Source organism: Mobula birostris, chromosome 5 (genome assembly GCF_030028105.1).
Source record: "Mobula birostris isolate sMobBir1 chromosome 5, sMobBir1.hap1, whole genome shotgun sequence".
Classification (NCBI taxonomy): Eukaryota; Metazoa; Chordata; class Chondrichthyes; order Myliobatiformes; family Myliobatidae; genus Mobula; species Mobula birostris.
In genome coordinates this window covers 202,150,342-202,168,668 of record NC_092374.1, presented here as the reverse complement: position 1 = coordinate 202,168,668, position 18,327 = coordinate 202,150,342, and the positions used below count along the sequence as shown (strand labels likewise).

Below are 18,327 nucleotides of genomic sequence, written 5' to 3'. Positions count from 1 at the left end.
GACCGTGAACCTGTGAACCTCAGCTTTGTTTGCTCTCTTTTATTTTACATTTCTTATTTTAACTTATAGTAATTTTTATGTATTGCACTCTACTGCTGCCATGATAATAACTCCTGTCATCCACTCTCCTCTCCCATCAGATTCCTTCCTCTCCACCTTGACCTTTCCCTACCCACTTGACTTCACCCATCACCTTCCAGCTAGCCTCTTTCCCCTGCCCCCACCTTTTCTTTCTGGCATCTTCCCCCTTCCTTTTCAGTCCTGATGAAGGGTCTCAGCCTGAAACGTCAACTGTTTATTCATTTCCACGGACGCTGCCTGACCTGCTGAGTTCCTCCAGCATTTTGTGTGCGTTGCTTTGGACTTCCAACGTCCGCAGACTTTCTTGTGTTAATAATAAGCATGATTCTGATTCTGAGCAATGATGGACTTGAACACAAAAGGATAGACAGGGAGATGAACCACTAATTCAGTCATCAGGCCAAGGGAGGCACACGTGGTCAGATGCAGAGATGTACCACAACGTTGCTGAGGTTAATGAGGGACAGCTTTTCTCTCTGGAGCAAAGGAGGGTGAGAGTTCACTTATTAGAGGTGTACAAGATGATAGGGGTGTATGGGGTGTCTAGGGAGGGGTATCACCTCTGGTGGGGGGCTGCCGTGCCCTTTTTCAGGGCAGCTCCCCACCTTTGGTCCCCACCTGGCGCTCAGCTCTCACCTGTGGCTTCAAGTAGCTGTAACACGCACAGCGGCCACACCCCGGTAAACTGTCTCGGCAGACGGGCCAAACCAGGTGAGGGTAGCCGATGGGTCTTTGACCCTTGGTGGGGTAGGGGACCTGCCTGTGAAGTCTGGCCGTGGCGGACAGAGCAGAAGAGACCAATTAATGGTCCAACAGTCAAGAAGGCAATTAGACGTCCTGGTCATCCACTGCAAGAGGTGGTGATCTCCTTATGCTCACCTGGCAGTAGGCAAAGGTAAACCACTGCCGTAACCTGCCGAGTACGTGATCTCCCAATATGTCAGAGTGGCGTGGAGGGAAATTATTCGCCAACTGGAATTTCCAGATGCGACCTAACAACGACGACAAGGTGATAAGAGGCAAAGATCTTATCTTTGGCAGGACAGCCAGAGACTTGTTCCCTGGTGGAAGTGGCTAAATAAAGTGGGCATAACTTTAAGGGTTTAAACTTTAAGGTGATTGGAGGAAAGTGTGCGGGGGAAGGATGTCACAGGTAAGTTATTTTACAGAGAGTGGTGGGTGGGTGGAATGCTTTGCAGAAATGGTGCTGGTGGCAGTTACATTCGGGGCATTTAAAAAACACCTTGGCACATGGACGACAGCAGAGTCAAGGACTAGAGTGGGAAGGAAGGGCGAAACTGATTTTAGAGTTGGTGAAAAGGTTGGGCTGAAGGGCCTGTGCTATTCTACGTTCTATGAAATAGTTAATCAGTTAACTGCCCGCGGCAACCACATGCGGTGGGACGTATCGAGGGGTACTTTCGCTCCCACACTTTGTTCTCCAAATGTCTTTATTTGCAAGTGGGCAGCAAACACATAAGCTACCTGGAGCCCAGGGCCTGAGAGACGTCTTGCTTCCAGCAGAGCAGCGAGCCTTGCCTTGCACTCCCCAAGGTTGAAGTAAATGAAACAAAGCTGTGCGTTGGTCAAGGAAAAGCAAACCCATCAGCTGGGTTGCATCTGTTAACCGAGGGGGACGTCAGCATACAACGTCAATTTCAGAGAAAGAGGCTGTCTTCAGAAGGCGTTAGTCATTTGGAGTATTGAGCGTTACTTCTCATTGACAACCGAGATTCTGCCTCATCCTCACTAACAAATATTGGAATTACAAATGTACTATGTAAGCACTATAAGCACCCAGTCAAATCCATCATGATGTTTAAGATGTAGAGCATCGATATGCATTTGCTTTATTAACATATGTACTGGAAGATAAATGCAATGTTAGCACTCATTTCAAGAGGACACATATAAGAGCAAGGACGTCATGCTGAGGTCTATAAGGGATTAGCCGAATCGCAGTTGTACTGTTGTGAGCAGTTTGTGTCCACATACCTAAGGAAGGGTGTGCTGGTATTGGAGAGGGTCCAGAGGTTTCTGAGAATGATCCTGGGAATGAAAGGGTTAACATATGAAGAATGGATGGCTCTGGGCCTTCACTCATTGAAACCTCTCGAATATTGAAAGGCCTAGACAGCGTGGACGTGGAGAGGATGTTTCCTACTGTGGGGGAGTCTAGCACCGAGGGCCCGGGCTCAGAATAGAAGAATGTCCCTTCAAAACGGAGATGAGGGGAGATTTCTTCAGCCAGAGCGTAGCAAATCTCTGGAATTCTTTGCCACAGACAGCCGTGGAGGCTAATTCATTGGGTATTAATTCATTAAAGCAGAGTTTGATAGTTTCTTGATGAGTAAGGGCATCAAAGGACGTGGGGAGAAGGCAGGAGAACGGGACTGAGAGGGAAATGAAATCAGCCATGATGCGACTCACTATGGCTCTAGAATATCTAACTGAACAGGCAGACAACATCTCTATCACAGAGACAGACATACAATCAGTCCAGACTGATCACAATCTTTCCTCGTTCTCTTGCAAACTTTGGCTTTACAACTTAAAAAGCAGTTCCTTTTAAATGTCAGTATTTGACCTGCCCCATCTCCCCTTTCTGACGTGCACTATCTACCTCCGCTGCACCTGGGGCTCCACAGTGTCACAGCAGTCAGCGGAACACTACTGCGGATCGGGGCACTGGAGATCCGAGTTCATTGCTGGCGGCCTCCATAAGGAGTTTTTACACCCTCCCCGTGGACCGCTTGGGTTTCCTCCAGGTGCTCCAGTTTCCTCCCACAGTCCAAAGATGGACAACTAGTGGGTTAACTTGTCTTTGTAAATTGTCCCAAGATTAGGCTCAGGTTACACTGGTGGGCTGCCGCTGGAATGGCCCCAACAGCCAGAGACACCTATTCTGTGCCGTATCTTTAAATAAATAAGTACCCATCAAGTGTTAACAGCCAATCAAATTTGCGTGTTAAAGGCCAATAATATTTGAGAATTGGTAAGATAACTGTCCAATCGTAAGCGGTGCCCGAGGATCTTGTTGGTAAGCGTGGTCCCCAGGCTTAAAGAGAAAGGCTGTGCAAAGGAGAGGCCAGCTTTCAAGTGCCATGTGCAGCCTGGGTGACTGCGCTATGTCTCCGTCAGTATTTTTAACCCGCGCCTTGCTGCCGCTTCGACAGGTAATGAGCCTGGTCAGGTGACTGACCTTTCAGTGAGAAAACTGTGATGAAACAGTGATCACCAGTCCCTGACGGACCGAAAGCCCTGAACTTTTAAGATTGACCTTGCAGGAGAGCATTAAACTGGAGCAGGGAAAATTAGCAGAACTCTGAGCCGGATCTAGGGAGAATTCATTGGGACCAGCTGCTTTTTTTGGGGGGGGGGGGCAAGTCCACATCTGAAATATGGAGAGGGTGTTTGAAGATCAAATGCATAGAGTATAGGAGACTTACATAGAGTACATAGAGTTAAAAGGAAGAACAGGAGTGACAAAGTATGGACGATAAGAGAGGTGGTGAATTTATTCAAGAAGAAAAAGGAAGCAGGGGTAAGGAAGCAAGGGTAAATTCAGCCATAATCAAATGGCAGAGCAGACTCGATGGGCTGAATGGCATAATTCTGCTCTGACATCTTTTGGTCTAAGTTATGGTCTAATTCCATCAAGTAATTAAACATCACAAAACCTCCTCTTCCTCCCCACACCCCTCCACCCAATTCTAAGCAAAACTTCTCTGGTAACCAAAAGCCTTCATCACTGGTATTGCGTAACAGTCATGTTCCTCGACAGCCATTATGGGGTTAAACATCGAATCCTCAGAGGTCGCCCTGTCACTAGGGAAGGATACATGTAGTACACTTGTGCAGTATCTTGTCACATCCAGTGCTCCGACCAAGATGTTGTGCTTTGCCAGGCTCTCGTTGGCCCACATGAGACGCACATCTGTGTTCACGTTAATCTTTAAAACAGATTACAGTTCAGTCACAGTTCAAAGAAAATGTATTATCCAGATATACGTATATGTCACCAAACACTAGCTTGAGATTTATTTTCTTGCAGGCATTCACAGAACAGACAAATCCAATAGAATCATTGAAAAGCTACACACAAACAGGACTGACATGTGCAAAGAGAGGGGAGGGAGGGAGGTTCAAGTACAAGCTCAAGTTCATTGTCATTCAACCATATAGCCAAGTGTTGGCACGTGGCCAAGTGGTTAAGGCGTTTGTCTAGCGATCTGAAGGTCGCTAGTTCGAGCCTTGGCTGAGGCAGTGTGTTGTGTCCTTGAGCAAGGCACTTAACCACACATTGCTCTGCGACGACACCGGTGCCAAGCTGTATGGGTCCTAATGCCCTTCCCTTGGACAACATCGGTGGCGTGGAGAGGGGAGACTTGCAGCATGGGCAACTGCCGGTCTTCCATACAACTTTCCAAGGCGCAAATCCATGGTCTCACGAGACAAATGGATGCCTATAATATATAAAAGTCAAATGGAACAATCTTCCTCTGGGACCTAGGTGTACAACACATAAAATAATATTCACACTATATTATTAACAGATAAAAGGAAAGTTATTCTGTAGATGTACAAGTTGACATAATGTGCATATGCAATTTATAGTTATTTGTACAGCAGTACAATGCTACTGCTGCTGTCTTAAACAATATGTATCAGGTGGTAGTGGGGTGTTCAGATGTCTCACAGCCTGGCAGGAGAAGCTGTTACCCAACCTAACAGTCCTTGTTCCTATTCTGCAGAACCTTCTGCCTGACGGGAGGAGGTCAAAGAGATTGTGGGGTGGATGGGAGGAGTCTTTGACAATGCTGAGGTCTATTATTTATTTTGAGTAAAACCTATTTTTGAATTTAAGAAGTGTCAGGAGGAAGAAGGCAGCATACATGAGGCTTAGGAAGCAAGGATCAGATGGGTCTATTGAGGAACATAGGGAAGCAAGAAAGGAGCTTAAGAAGGGGTTGAGAAGAGCAAGAAGGGGGCATGAGAAGGCCTTGGCGAGTAGGGTAAAGGAAAACCCCAAGGCATTCTTCAATTATGTGAAGAAAAAAGAATGACAGTAGTGAAGGTAGGACCGATTAGAGATAAAGGTGGGAAGATGTGCCTGGAGGCTGTGGAAGTGAGTGAGGTCCTCAATGAATACTTCTCTTCGGTATTCACCAATGAGAGGGAACTTGATGATGGTGAGGACAATATGAGTGAGGTTGATGTTCTGGAGCATGCTGATATTAAGGGAGAGGAGGTGTTGGAGTTGTTAAAATACATTAGGACAGGTAAGTCCCTGGGGCCTGACGGAATATTCCCCAGGCTGCTCCATGTCGTGAGCGAAGAGATTGCTGAGCCTCTGGCTAGGATCTTTATGTCCTCGTTGTCCACGGGAATGGTACCGGAGGATTGGAGGGAGGCGAATGTTGTTCCCTTGTTCAAAAAAGGTAGTAGGGATAGTTCGGGTAATTATAGACCAGTGAGCCTTACATCTGTGGTGGGAAAGCTGTTGGAAAAGATTCTTAGAGATAGGATCTATAGGCATTTAGAGAATCATGGTCTGATCAGGGACAGTCAGCATGGCTTTGTGAAGGGCAGATTGTGTCTAACAAGCCTGATAGAGTTCTTTGAGGAGGTGACCAGGCATATAGATGAGGGTAGTGCAGTGGATGTGATCTATATGGATTTTAGTAAGGCACTTGACAAGGTTCCACACGGTATGCTTTTTCAGAAAGTTAGAAGGCATGGGATCCAGGGAAGATTGGTCAGGTGGATTCAGAATTGGCTTGCCTGCAGAAGGCAGAGGGTGGTAGTGGAGGGAGTATATTCAGATTGGAGGATTGTGACTTGTGGTGTCCCACAAGGATCTGTTCTGGGACCTCTACTTTTCGTGATTTTTATTAACGACCTGGATGTGGGGGTAGAAGGGTGGGTTGGCAAGTTTGCAGACGACACAAAGGTTGGTGGTGTTGTAGATAGTGTAGAGGATTGCCAAAGATTGCAGAGAGACATTGATAGGATGCAGAAGTGGGCTGAGAAGTGGCAGAGGGAGTTCAACCCGGAGAAGTGTGAGGTGGTACACTTTGGAAGGACAAACTTCAAGGCAGAGTACAAAGTAAATGGTAGTGTGGAGGAGCAGAGGGATCTCAGGGTACATGTCCACAGATCCCTGAAAGTTGCCTCACAGGTTGATAGGGTAGTTAAGAAAGCTTATGGGGTGTTAGCTTTCATAATTCGAGGGATAGAGTTTAATAGTCACGGGGTAATGATGCAGCTCTATAAAACTCTGGTTAGGCCACACTTGGAGTACTGTGTCCAGTTCTGGTCACCTCACTATAGGAAGGATGTGGAAGCATTGGAAAGGGTACAGAGGAGATTTACCAGGATGCTGCCTGGTTTAGAAAGTATGCATTATGATCAGAGATTAAGGGAGCTGGGGCTTTACTCTTTGGAGAGAAGGAGGATGAGAGGAGACATGATAGAGGTGTACAAGATCATAAGAGGAATAGAGTGGATGGCCAGCGCCTCTTCCCCAGGGCACCACTGCTCAATACAAGAGGACATGGCTTTAAGGTAAGGGGTGGGAAGTCCAAGGGGGATATTAGAGGAAGGTTTTTTACTCAGAGAGTGGTTGGTGCGTGGAATGCACTGCCTGAGTCAGTGGTGGAGGCAGATACACTAGTGAAGTTTAAGAGACTACTAGACAGGTATATGGAGGAATCTAAGGTGGGGGCTTATATGGGAGGCAGGGTTTGAGGGTCAGCACAACATTGTGGGCCGAAGGGCCTGTACTGTGCTGTACTATTCTATGTTCTATGTTCTAAGTGCTCGGAGGGCGTGGGGACGGATGTAAGGTCTGCGTTGAGGTTCATCGCCAGCCGCTTTATAACCAAGGACTCTCTGATCTATGGTCTGTTCCCGTGCACACACGGAGATGGACATCCGGTGCCGCTGCTCAGTGAAAGATGCTCTTTGCTCTGCCTGAAGTCCACTGGTCTTCCAACACATCGAGATGTCTGAAAGGGAAGGTCGCTGCCTGGCACAATCCAGGTCGCAGGAGGTCAGGCTGAGGGACGCACTGAAGCTGAGCGCAGCTGATGCAGAAGTTCTGTGGGGAAGGACCACAGTTGAGACCCCTTTCTTTTTCTGGGGCTAAGTCCCTTGACCAGCAGCTCTCTAGCCACAGTTGAATCACTATTGAGTGGTTAACAATGTACCTCTGTTTAAGAAGGGAACAAGGGAAAATCCTGGGAATTGTAGACTGGTGAGACTCACGTTGGTTGTGGGGAACTTGCTGGAGAAAATTCTTCAGTATAGGATATATAAGCATTTGGAAGCTTATAGCCTAAACCAGTGTGGCAGGTCATGCCTTTACCAACTTCATTGAGATTTTTGACAAGGTGTCAAGAGAGATTGATGAGGGTAGGGCAGTGGATGTTGTCCACATGGACTTTAGTAAGGTGTTTGACAAAGTCCCTCATGGAAGGCTAATCTAAAAGATTAAGATGCGTGGGGTCGACAGTGAGTTGGCTGTTTCAATTCAGAACTGGCTTGTACAGAGGGTAGTGGTTGAAGGAACTTATTCGAGCTGGAGGTCTGTGATTAGTGGAGTTCCACAGGGATCTGTGCTGGGATCTCTGCTGTTTGTGATGTGTCTAAATGACCTGGATGAAAATGTAGATGAGTGGGTTAGTAAATTTGCACATGATACCAAGATTGGTGGAGTTGTGGATAGCATAGAAGACTAGCAAAGAATACAGCACAATATAGATCAGTTGCAGATATGGACTGAGAAATGGCAAATGGATTTAGCCAAGATAAGTGTGAGATGTTGCACCTTGATAGGGCAAATGCAAGGAGACGGTACAATGTTAAGGGCAAGATCCTTAAGTGTTGCAGAGTAGAGCAGAGAGATCTTGGGATCTAAGTTCATAGCTCCTTGAAAGTGACTGCACAGGCTGATAGGGTGGTTAAGATGGCTTATGGAATGCCTGTTTTTATTAGTCGAGGCATTGCGTTCAAAAGTCAGGATGTTATGTTGCAACTTTATAACACTCTGGTTAGACCACATCTGGAGTATTGCATACAGTTCTGGTTGCTCCACTAAAGGAAGGTTTTGAGGCTTTGGAGGGGGTGCAGAAGGGGCTTACCTTGATGCTGCCTGGATGAGAGGGAACGTGCTATCACGAGAGGCTGGAAAAACTTGGGTTGTTTTCTCTGCTGTGTTGGAAGCTGAGGGGAGATCTGATAGAGGTTTACAGGATTATGAGAGCCACAGATAGAGTGGATAGAGAGCATCTGTTTCCCAGGGTTGAAATGTCTAATACCAGAGGGCATGCATTGACAGTGAGAGGGGGTAGGTTTTAGAAACATAGAAAACCTACAGTACAATACAGGCCCTTCAGCCCACAAAGCTGTGCTGAACATGTCCCTACCTTAGAACTACCTAGGCTTCACCCATAGCCCTCTATTTTTCTAAGCTCCATGTAGCCATCCAGAGTCTCTTAAAAGACCCTATCGTTTCCGCCTCCACCGCTGCTGCCGGCCGCCCATTCCACGCACTCACCACTCTCTGCGTAAAAAAACTTAACACTGACGTCTCCTCTTGTACCTACTTCCAAGCACCTTAAAACTGTGCCCTCTTGTGGTAGCAATTTCAGCCCTGGGGAAAAGCCTCTGACTATCCACATGATCAACGCCTCTCATTATCTTGCACACCTCTATCAGTTAACCTCTCATCCTCCATCGCTCCAAGGAGGTTAGCATTTAGCGGGGCGTGAGGGGCAAGTTTTTCTACTCAGAGAGTTGTGGACGCCTGGGAAGTGCTGCCTGGTCTGGTGGTACAGGATTTTAAGGGACATTTGGATAGGTACATCGCTGTAAGGAAGGAGGGATATGTAGGGGAGCAAGTTTTTCTACTCAGAGAGTTGTGGACGCCTGGGAAGTGCTGCCTGGTCTGGTGGTACAGGCTTTTAAGGGGTATTTGGATAGGCACATCGATGTAAGGAAGGAGGGATACGTAGGTATGAGGGTGTTTGGGAGTTTTTGATTTGCTTTTTAGCGGGTTTGGCACAACATTGTGGGCCGAATGGCCTGCTCCTGTGCTGTACTGGTCTGTGTTATAAGGTTTGCTATGGCCTCACAAAGCCCTTATCAGTTGGTTAATTAGAGCTTTATTGTCACTGCTGAGGTTAACGAGATTGCAGTGTTACTCCGTTCAGAGCAAAGCTGCACACTGGCAATTCAATTACTAAAACACAATGACTACATTTAAAATAATGTCTGAGCTGCAACTGAATTAAAAAGTTCAAAGTACATTTATTATCAAAGTATGCGGACTATAAACAACCAATTCATCTCCTTATAGGCAGCCACAAAACAAGGAAACACAATAGATCCCATTAAGAAAAAGAAGACGGTCAAGCAAGAAAAAAGCAAATCATGCAAACAACCAAAAGCAAAAAACAAACGATAAAATTAAAAGGAACAGAGGGAGAAAAAAAGAGAAAAAAAGGAATAAATAAATAAATAAGTGATGGGCATGAACATTGACCTCTCTAACTTCTGTTAATACTCCTCCTCCCCTTCGTACCCCATCCCTTATTTATTTATTTATTTATTTATTTAAATTTCCCCATTTTTTCCTCTTTTTCCCCCTCTGTCCCTCTCACTATCACTCCTTGCCTGCTCTCCATCCTCTGAGCTCCCCTCCCCCTTTCTTTCTCCCTAGGCCTCCCGTCCCATGATCCTCTCCCTTCTCCAGCCTCGTATCCCCTTTTGCCAATCACCTGTCCGGCTCTTGGCTCCATTCCTCCCCCTCCTGTCTTCTCCTATCATTTCGCATCTCCCCTCCCCCTCTCACTTTCAAATCTCTTACTAGCTCTCCTTCAGTTAGTCCTGACGAAGGGTCTCGGCCTGAAACGTCGACTGTACCTCTTCCTAGAGATGCTGCCTGGCCAGCTGTGTTCCACCAGCATTTTGTGTGTGTTCCCTTTACAGAATAGTTTCACATGTGCCTCAGCCTTTTGCGCAGTACTGCACATGCAGGGACAAGCCTGAGCAGACCAATGTGTACTTACATAACAAAAAAATGCCAAGGTCACTCACCTGCATTTTGCTAGTGCACACAAGTACACAGAGGAACTATAATGACACACTTCCATGGTGTCAATATTTCTATTATTATCCCACACTTTTTTAACTATTGATTCAAACTGCTGTTGCACTTCCCTACATGAGCATGCCGTCTTGATCAGTGAAGCAAAACTGGAGGAGTATTAAACATTTTCCATCTCAGCCACGACAGATATTATTGAGTGCACCAAGACTGGCTTTATTTTCAAGTTTCAAGATTCAAAAAACTTTATTGTCATTCTAACCGTACATCAGCTCTGCAGGGCAGAATGAGACAGCGTTTTCCAGGGGCAGTGCAATCATAACATAACAAACGCAACACTAAATAATAAACATAACAATAAATAGTAAAACACAACAGCCACATGTCAGTTAAAATCAAGTTATAAGTGTCCAGTGCAAGTTAAAAGTGTCCAACGCAGAGTCAGGTGGAGCAGCTATTTACCACGGAAGCATTACACACAGTGAAATGCATCGTTTGTGTCAACGACCATCGCAGTGCGAGGATGCGCAGGAGGCCAGCCCGCATGTGTTGCCACGCGTCTGGTGCATACGTAGCACACCCACAACTTACTGACCCTATCACCCCCGTCTTTGGAGACCGGAGCGCCCAGGAGAAACCCACACGGTCACGGAGAGAATGTACAAACTCCTTACAGACAGCGGAGCGGATTGAACCCGGGTCCCTGGTGCTGTAATAACACTATGCTAAACACCCCGCTACCTCATCAGCTAACGCAAATTTTGGTTTCAGATTATCAACATTTACAAGCAATTTCCTCCAACACTCCCTGTGGGAAAAATCCTTCACACCACACAACATGTGTGATAATACACTCGAGTACAGCTGGGATGATTAGCACAGGGACAGTGGCTGTTATCAATCTACTGTAGTTTTCATAGATTATGAGAGGATATTGCACCCAAACCAGACAGTAATGGCTGACGTGAGGATGCTCTCTATGATGGAGGTGTAGAATCACATCAGTATGTTCCGGCAAAGATGGAATTTTACCAAGTGCCGCAAGAAGTGCATCCTCTGCTGAGCCTTTCTGTTAATGAAGATATTAAACCTTGAATCACCGGGGTCTCCCTCCCCATCCAGGACATACACTACACTGGCAAAGCCCTCAGCATTATGAAGGACACCACCCATGTGTCCCGCAATTGCTTTGAAGTCCTACCATCAGGCAGAAGGTACCGCAGTATAAGGACAAGGACCATTAGAATGAGGAACAGCTTCGTTCCCAGTCTGTTAGACTTTGGAGCACTCCACTTCCACCGAGTTCACATTATTAACGACAGTGCCAGTGGCACTATACTGTCGTATATTCGACTATATGTTGTATACTGTCTTTATGTCAACTTATCTATAAAATATTTTATTATCTGTTAATGTTATTTTATGTGATGTAAGTGGTATACTGTATGCATCTCCGTTATGGACCGCCCCAAGCTCGGCTGCGGAAGGACGAGGACTGGGCATGGGGCTAGGAACCCCACCCTGTAAAATCTCAGTGTTACTGAAACACCAATAGAGCTCATCCCTGGAGGAGAAAGGATCCTCGAAGATGGTCTACCTTTGAATGACTGGCCCAGGGCGGAGGACTTTGCCAAGCTGCTGTCGGCACCCTAAGCAATAGCACAGCTGACGGCTTTAAGTAACTGACATAAGTACGGTGTTATACACGGGGTCCCAGAGGAACCATGTTTCATTTAGCTGTATACACGCCTGAGGTTGAATGACAATACACTTGAACTTGAACCAAATCACCGAGGGAAGATTCAGGTACTCCGCAGTAACCGCAGTGTGAGCATTAGATGTTAGGTGTGCGAGAGATAGATAGATAGATATACTTTATTAATCCCGAGGCAGACCTTCTTACCCTGCTGTAGTGTGAGCGCAGAATGAGAAGCAGGGCTGTGGTGAGCAGCACGGCGACGGCACTGACCAGCAGGCAGAAAGCCCAGAAGAAACTCTTCAGATACTGGCTCACATAGACATGGAAGGTGGAGAACAGGCAGCACCACGTGGCGATATAGAAAACCTAATTGATCAACAGAAGACACTGTATTAAATATATTTATATTTTTGCACAATTCATCATCATTTGCACATTGGTTGTTTGTCAGTTTTTGTTTATGTACAATTAAGTTCCATCATATTTCTTAATCTTTTACTGAAAATGCACTTCAAGATCACGTACGATGACGTAGACTTTGAAAATGAAGTTACTTTTACTTTTGAAAGGGCACACTTCCTGTGACTGACTTCAGCATCTCTTGTGCATCCCCTGCTTTTCATTACCCCACCAATGGCAGAGAGAATGAGGCAGCACGATTAAATTATTTATTTATTGAGATACAGCATGAGATAGGGCCTTCAAGCCATGCCACCCAGCAATCCCCTGATTCAATTCCAGCCTAATCAGAGTACAATTCGAAACCCACGCAGCCAAGGGAAAAACGAACATCCAACTATCTACCTGCCTCTCCTCTCCCCCCTCCGTCTTCTCCCCTTCTCCTTCCCCCTTCCTCTCTTTTGCCCTACCTCTCTCCCCTTTCATGAATTGAAACCCACGCAGCCAAGGGATAAACGAACACCCAACTATCTCACTCTCCTCTTCCCCCTCTCTCCCTCCCTCTTCTCCCCTTCTCCTTCCCCCTTCCTCTCTTTCGCCCTACCTCTCTCCTCTTTCATGAAACTCTTTAAAGCCCACCTCTTTGAATGAATACTCTGAAATCCGAATGTCATTCCAGAACCTCTCGGCAACTTGTACAGGAGCACCATTGAAAGTACCCTGACTGGCTGTGTCACAGGTCGGTCTGCAGATTCCAATGCACAGGAGAGCAGAAGCCTGCAGAGAGTAGTGGACACACCACTGGCGTAACATAGGGATGTCCCTCCCCACCGCTGACAATACCTACACGAGGCGCTGGGCATCTATCCTCAAGGACCCCCACCATCTGGGTCACGCCCTCTTCTCGCTGCTACCAGAGGGTAGTAGGCACCAAAGTGTAAAGTCCCACACTGCAAGCCATTTCCCTTCAGCTATCAGGTTCTCGAACTGACCTGCACAACCCCTAAACCTAACTCAGCAACAGAACAGCTTGTGAGCTACCGCGGACTCGTCTCAGATTATTAATTTTTCTGCACGAACGACTTGTCCTTTTGCTTTTTTTGTCTTGTATAATTCACGTTCTGTGTGTTCCCTGGCCTGCTGCATTGTACCCGTACCCCACCACGGCCTTACACATAACAATCAACACGACCTGACAAATTTTATGTGAAGTGGGACGAGGCTGTGTGCTTAGCCCCCTGCTCTACTCACTTTACACTTATGACTGTGCGGCTGAGCACAGCTCCAGTGCCATATTCAAGTTTGCTGACGACACCACTGTCACAGGCCAAACTAAAGGTGGTGATGAATCAGCGTACAGGAGAGAGATTGAAAACCTAGTGAGTGGCACCATAACAACTACCTGGGCAGTAAGACCAAGGAACTCATAGACTTCAGGTTGAGGAAACCGGAGGACCATGAACCAGTCCTCATCGGAGGGTCAGCAAGTTTCAGTTCCTTGATGCTATCATTTCAGAGGATCTGCTCTGTGCCCAGCATTTGGAAAGCATGGCAGTGCCTCTACTTCCATAGGAGTTTATGAAGATTCAGCATGACATCTGAAACTTTGACAAACTTCTACAGATGTGCGGTGGAGAGCATATTGACTGGCTGCATCACAGCCTGGGATGGAAACACCAACGTCCTTGAATGGAAAATCCTACATAAGGTAATGAATAGGGCCCTCTCCATCACAGGTAAAGCCCTCCTTAGCACCGAGCACATCCGCACAAAGCATTGTTGTAGCAGCATCCATCATCTGGGACCCCTACCACCCAGGTACAGGAGCCTCATGACTCACACCACCAGGTTCAAGAACAGTTATTACCCCTCAACAATCAGAGTCTTGAACCAAAGGGGCCACCTTAACTCACCCCATCATTGAAATGTTCCTACAAGTTACTAGCTTGGGTGGAGCATTGGCTGATTGGCAGAAAACAGAGAGTGGGAATAAAGGGATCCTATTCTGTCTGCCTGCCGGTTACCAGTGGAGTTCCACAGGGGTCGGTGTTGGGACCGCTGCTTTTTACGATGTATGTCAATGATTTGGACTATGGGATTAATGGATTTATGGCTAAATTTGCTGATGATACACAGATAGGTGGAGGAGTGGGTAGTGTTGAGGAAACAGAGAGCCTGCAGAGAGGCTTAGATAGTTTAGGGGAATGGGCAAAGAAGTGGCAAATGAAATACAAAATTGGAATGTGTATGGTCTTACACTTTGGTGAAAGAAATAAATGGGCAGACTATTATTTAGATAGGGAGAGAATGCAAAATGCAGAGATGCAAAGGGACTTGGGAGTCCTTGTGCAGGATACCCTGAAGGTTAACCTCCAGGTTGAGTTGGTGGTGAAGAAGGTGAATGCAATGTTGGCATTCATTTCTAGAGGTATAGAATATAAGAGCAGGGATGTGATGTTGAGACTCGTGAAACCACACATGTAGTACTGTGAGCAGTTTTGGGCTCCTTATTTTAGAAAGGATATACTGGCATTGGAGAGGGTTCAGAGAAGATTCATGTGAATGTTTCCAGGAATGAAAGGGTTACCGTATGAGAAATATTTAGCAGCTCTTGGGCTGTATTCCCTAGAGTTCAGGAGAATGAGGGGGGATCTCATAGAAACATTCTAAATGTTAAAAGACCAGAACAAGATTAGATATGGCAAAGTTATTTCCCATGGTAGGGGAGTCTGGGACAAGAGGGCACAAATTCAGGATTGAAGGACATCCAATTAGAACAGAGTTGCAAAGAAATTACTTTAGTCAGAGGGTGGTAAATCTGTGCAATTTGTTGTCATGAGTGGCTGTGGAAGCCAAGTCATTGGGTGTACTTAAGGCAGAGATAGATAGGTTCTTGATTAGCCAGGGCATCAAAGGGTATGGGGTGAAAGCAGGGGAGTGGGGATGACTGGAAGAATTGGATCGGTCCATGATTGAATGCCAGAACAGACTGATGGGCTGAATGGCCTACGTCTGCTCCGATATCTTATGGTCTTATGGTCAGCCTATGGAGTCAGTTTCAAGGACTCTTCATTTCATGCTCTCGATATTTATTGTTTATTTATTCATTATTATTACTTTCTTTTTTGTATTTGCATAATTTGTTACCTTTTGCACATTGGTTGAATGCCAAGTTGGTGCAGTCTTTGATTAGACCATAAGACATATCCACCCATCGAGTCTGCTCCGCCATTCCATCATGGCTGATCCTGGATCCCACTCACCCCCATAAGCCTGCCGAATCGCCATATCCTTTGATGTCCTGACCAATCAGCAAAAGATCAACTTCTACCTTAAATATACACATGGACTTGGCCTCCACCACAGTCTGTGGCAGAGCATTCCACAGATTTACTACTCTCTGGCTAAAAAAATTCCTCCTTAACCTCTGTTCTAAAGAGTCACCCCTCAATTTTGAGGCTGTGCCCTCTAGTTCTCAAAATTGAGGGGCAACCCTTTAGAAGAGAGGTAAGGAGGAATTTTATATTATATTTATTATGATTCTGTTATGATTATTATTCTCTTGTGGAATTACTGAGTATGCGCAGAAGAAAATTAATCTCAAGGTCGCATACGGTGACCTATATGTACTTTGATAATAAATTTACTTTGAACTTCGACAAGAAGCAGCATATGGATTAGTTACGGTTAACTTTTATTGCAGGGTTCTTGCAGATGTTGGAAGGCTGATGCATTTATTCCCAAGCATCTCATCATCGTCTTTGGTTATACAACTGTACTTCTGCACAGTGGCAATGCTATTACAACACTGGCTGTAAGATCGAGGTTCAGTTCCCACCGCTGTCTAAAGGCGTTTGTACATTTTCCCGTGACCACGTGGGTTTCGGCCCGTTTCCTCCCACATTCCAAAGAGGGTTAGGCTAACGAGTTGGTGCAGGAAGCATGCCAACACTTGTGGGCTGCCCAGTGCAATCCTCACTGATTTGATTTGACACAAATGATGCATTTCACTGTATGTTTTGAGGTACATGTGACAAATAAAGCTAATTTTTATCCTCCACCTCAATTTAAAAAAAAGATGTTGAAAAAGATTTGTAATTTTATAAATGGAAAATATCTTACCTTGTTACTCCCTAATATTTTCTATATCTTTACTACGTTAACACAATATTTGTATCTAGTCACAAGTACAGTGGTATGCAAAAGTTTGGGCACCCCTGGTCAAAATCCTGTTACTGTGAATAGCTAAGCGAGTAAAAGATGAACTGATTTCCAAAAGGCATAAAGTTAAAGATGACACATCTCTTTAATATTTTAATCAAGAAAACTTTTTTATTTCCATCTTTTATAGTTTCAAAATAACAAAAAAGGAAAAGGGCCTGAAACAAAAGTTTGGGCACCCTGCATGGCGGTACTTAGTAACACCCCCTTTGGCAAGTATCACAGCTTGTAAACGCTTTTTGTAGCCAGCTAAGAGTCTTTCAATTCTTGTTTGGGGGTTTTCGCCCATTCTTCCTTGCAAAAGGCTTCTAGTTCTGTGAGATTCTTGGGCCGTCTTGCACGCACTGCTCTTTTGAGGTCTATCCACAGATTCTCAATGATGTTTAGGTCAGCGGACTGTGAGGGCCATGGCAAAACCTTCAGCTTGCGCCTCTTGAGCTACTCCAATGTGGATTTTGAGGTGTGTTTAGGATCATTATCCTGTTGTAGAAGCTATCTCTTTTCATCTTCGGTTTTTTTACAGACAGTGTGATGTTTGCTTCCAGAATTTGCTGGTATTTAATTGAATTCATTCTTCTTTCTACCAATAAATGTCCCCCGTGTCACTGGCTGCAACACAAACCCAAAGCATGATCGATCCACCCCTGTGCTTAACAGTTGGAGAGGGGTTCTTTTCATGAAATTCTGCACCCTTTTTCCTCCAAACATACCTTTGCTCATTGCGGCCAAAGAGTTCTATTTTAACTTCATCAGTCCACAGGACTTGTTTCCAAAATGCTTCAGGCTTTTTTAGATGTTACTTTGAATAGAGGGCATTTCTAAGTACTGCCATGCAGGGTGCCCAAACCTTTGCTTCAGGCCCTTTTCCTTTTTTGTTATTTAAACTGTAAAAGATGGAAATAAAAAAGTTTTCTTGATTAAAATATTAAAGAAATGTGTCATCTTTAACTTTATGCCTTTTGGAAATCAGTTCATCTTTTACTCGCTTAGCTATTCACAGTAACAGAAATTTTGACCAGGGGTGCCCAGACTTCTGCATGCCACTGTACCCGTGGGGGGGGTGTTGAAATCTGATCCAACAAGTTAGGATAAACTTACCCCAAGAGTCAAGTTAGCCTATAGATGATGCAACACCAGAGGTACCTTAGATGCCGTAACTGCCTTTGCATGACAATAACGTGCACAGAACATGAACAGTAGCAGAACCAATCAGAACACAAGTATGTTCCTTTATAACAGAAAGCAATTTCTCTAGGCAGAGGCTGGTAAATCTGTGGGAAACGTCATAGTAGTCAGGGCGTCAAAGGTTACAGGGAGAAGCAGTAGAATGGGTTGAGGGAGGGGGATAAATAAGCCATGATGGAATGGCAGAGCAGACATGATGGGCTGAATGGCCTAATTCTGCTCCTATGTCTGATGGAGATGAATTTGACCCCTCGTTTCCAAATGAACAAATCATAATCATAGTCATAGTCATACTTTATTGATCCCGGAGGAAACTTGGTTTTCGTTACAGTTGCACCATAAATAATAAATAGTAACAACACCATAAATAGTTAAATAGTAATATGTAAATTATGCCAGGAAATAAGTCCAGGACCAGCCTATTGGCTCAGGGTGTCTGACCCTCCAAGGAAGGAGTTGTAAAATTTGATGGCCACAGGCAGGAATGACTTCCTATGACACTCTGTGTTGCATCTCGGTGGAATGAGTTTCTGGCTGAATGTACTCCTGTGCCCACCCAGTACATTATGTAGCAGATGGAAGACATTGTCCAAGATGACATGCAACTTGGACAGCATCCTCTTTTCAGACA

General features: G+C 45.4%; 1 protein-coding gene across 3 annotated transcripts in view; it reads right to left on the bottom strand.

Moving 5' to 3' along the window:
- tmem268 (transmembrane protein 268) overlaps positions 1-18,327 on the bottom strand; it is an 81,985-nt gene that overhangs the window by 9,111 nt on the left and 54,547 nt on the right. For all 3 annotated transcript variants that reach the window (XM_072259341.1, XM_072259339.1, XM_072259340.1), the window contains 3 exons: positions 12,096-12,257; positions 3,924-4,034; positions 1,567-1,656 (listed from right to left, as the gene is read on the bottom strand). In XM_072259341.1, the coding sequence (XP_072115442.1) occupies positions 1,567-1,656; positions 3,924-4,034; positions 12,096-12,257 (363 nt within the window). The remainder of the gene's footprint in view (positions 1-1,566; positions 1,657-3,923; positions 4,035-12,095; positions 12,258-18,327) is intronic.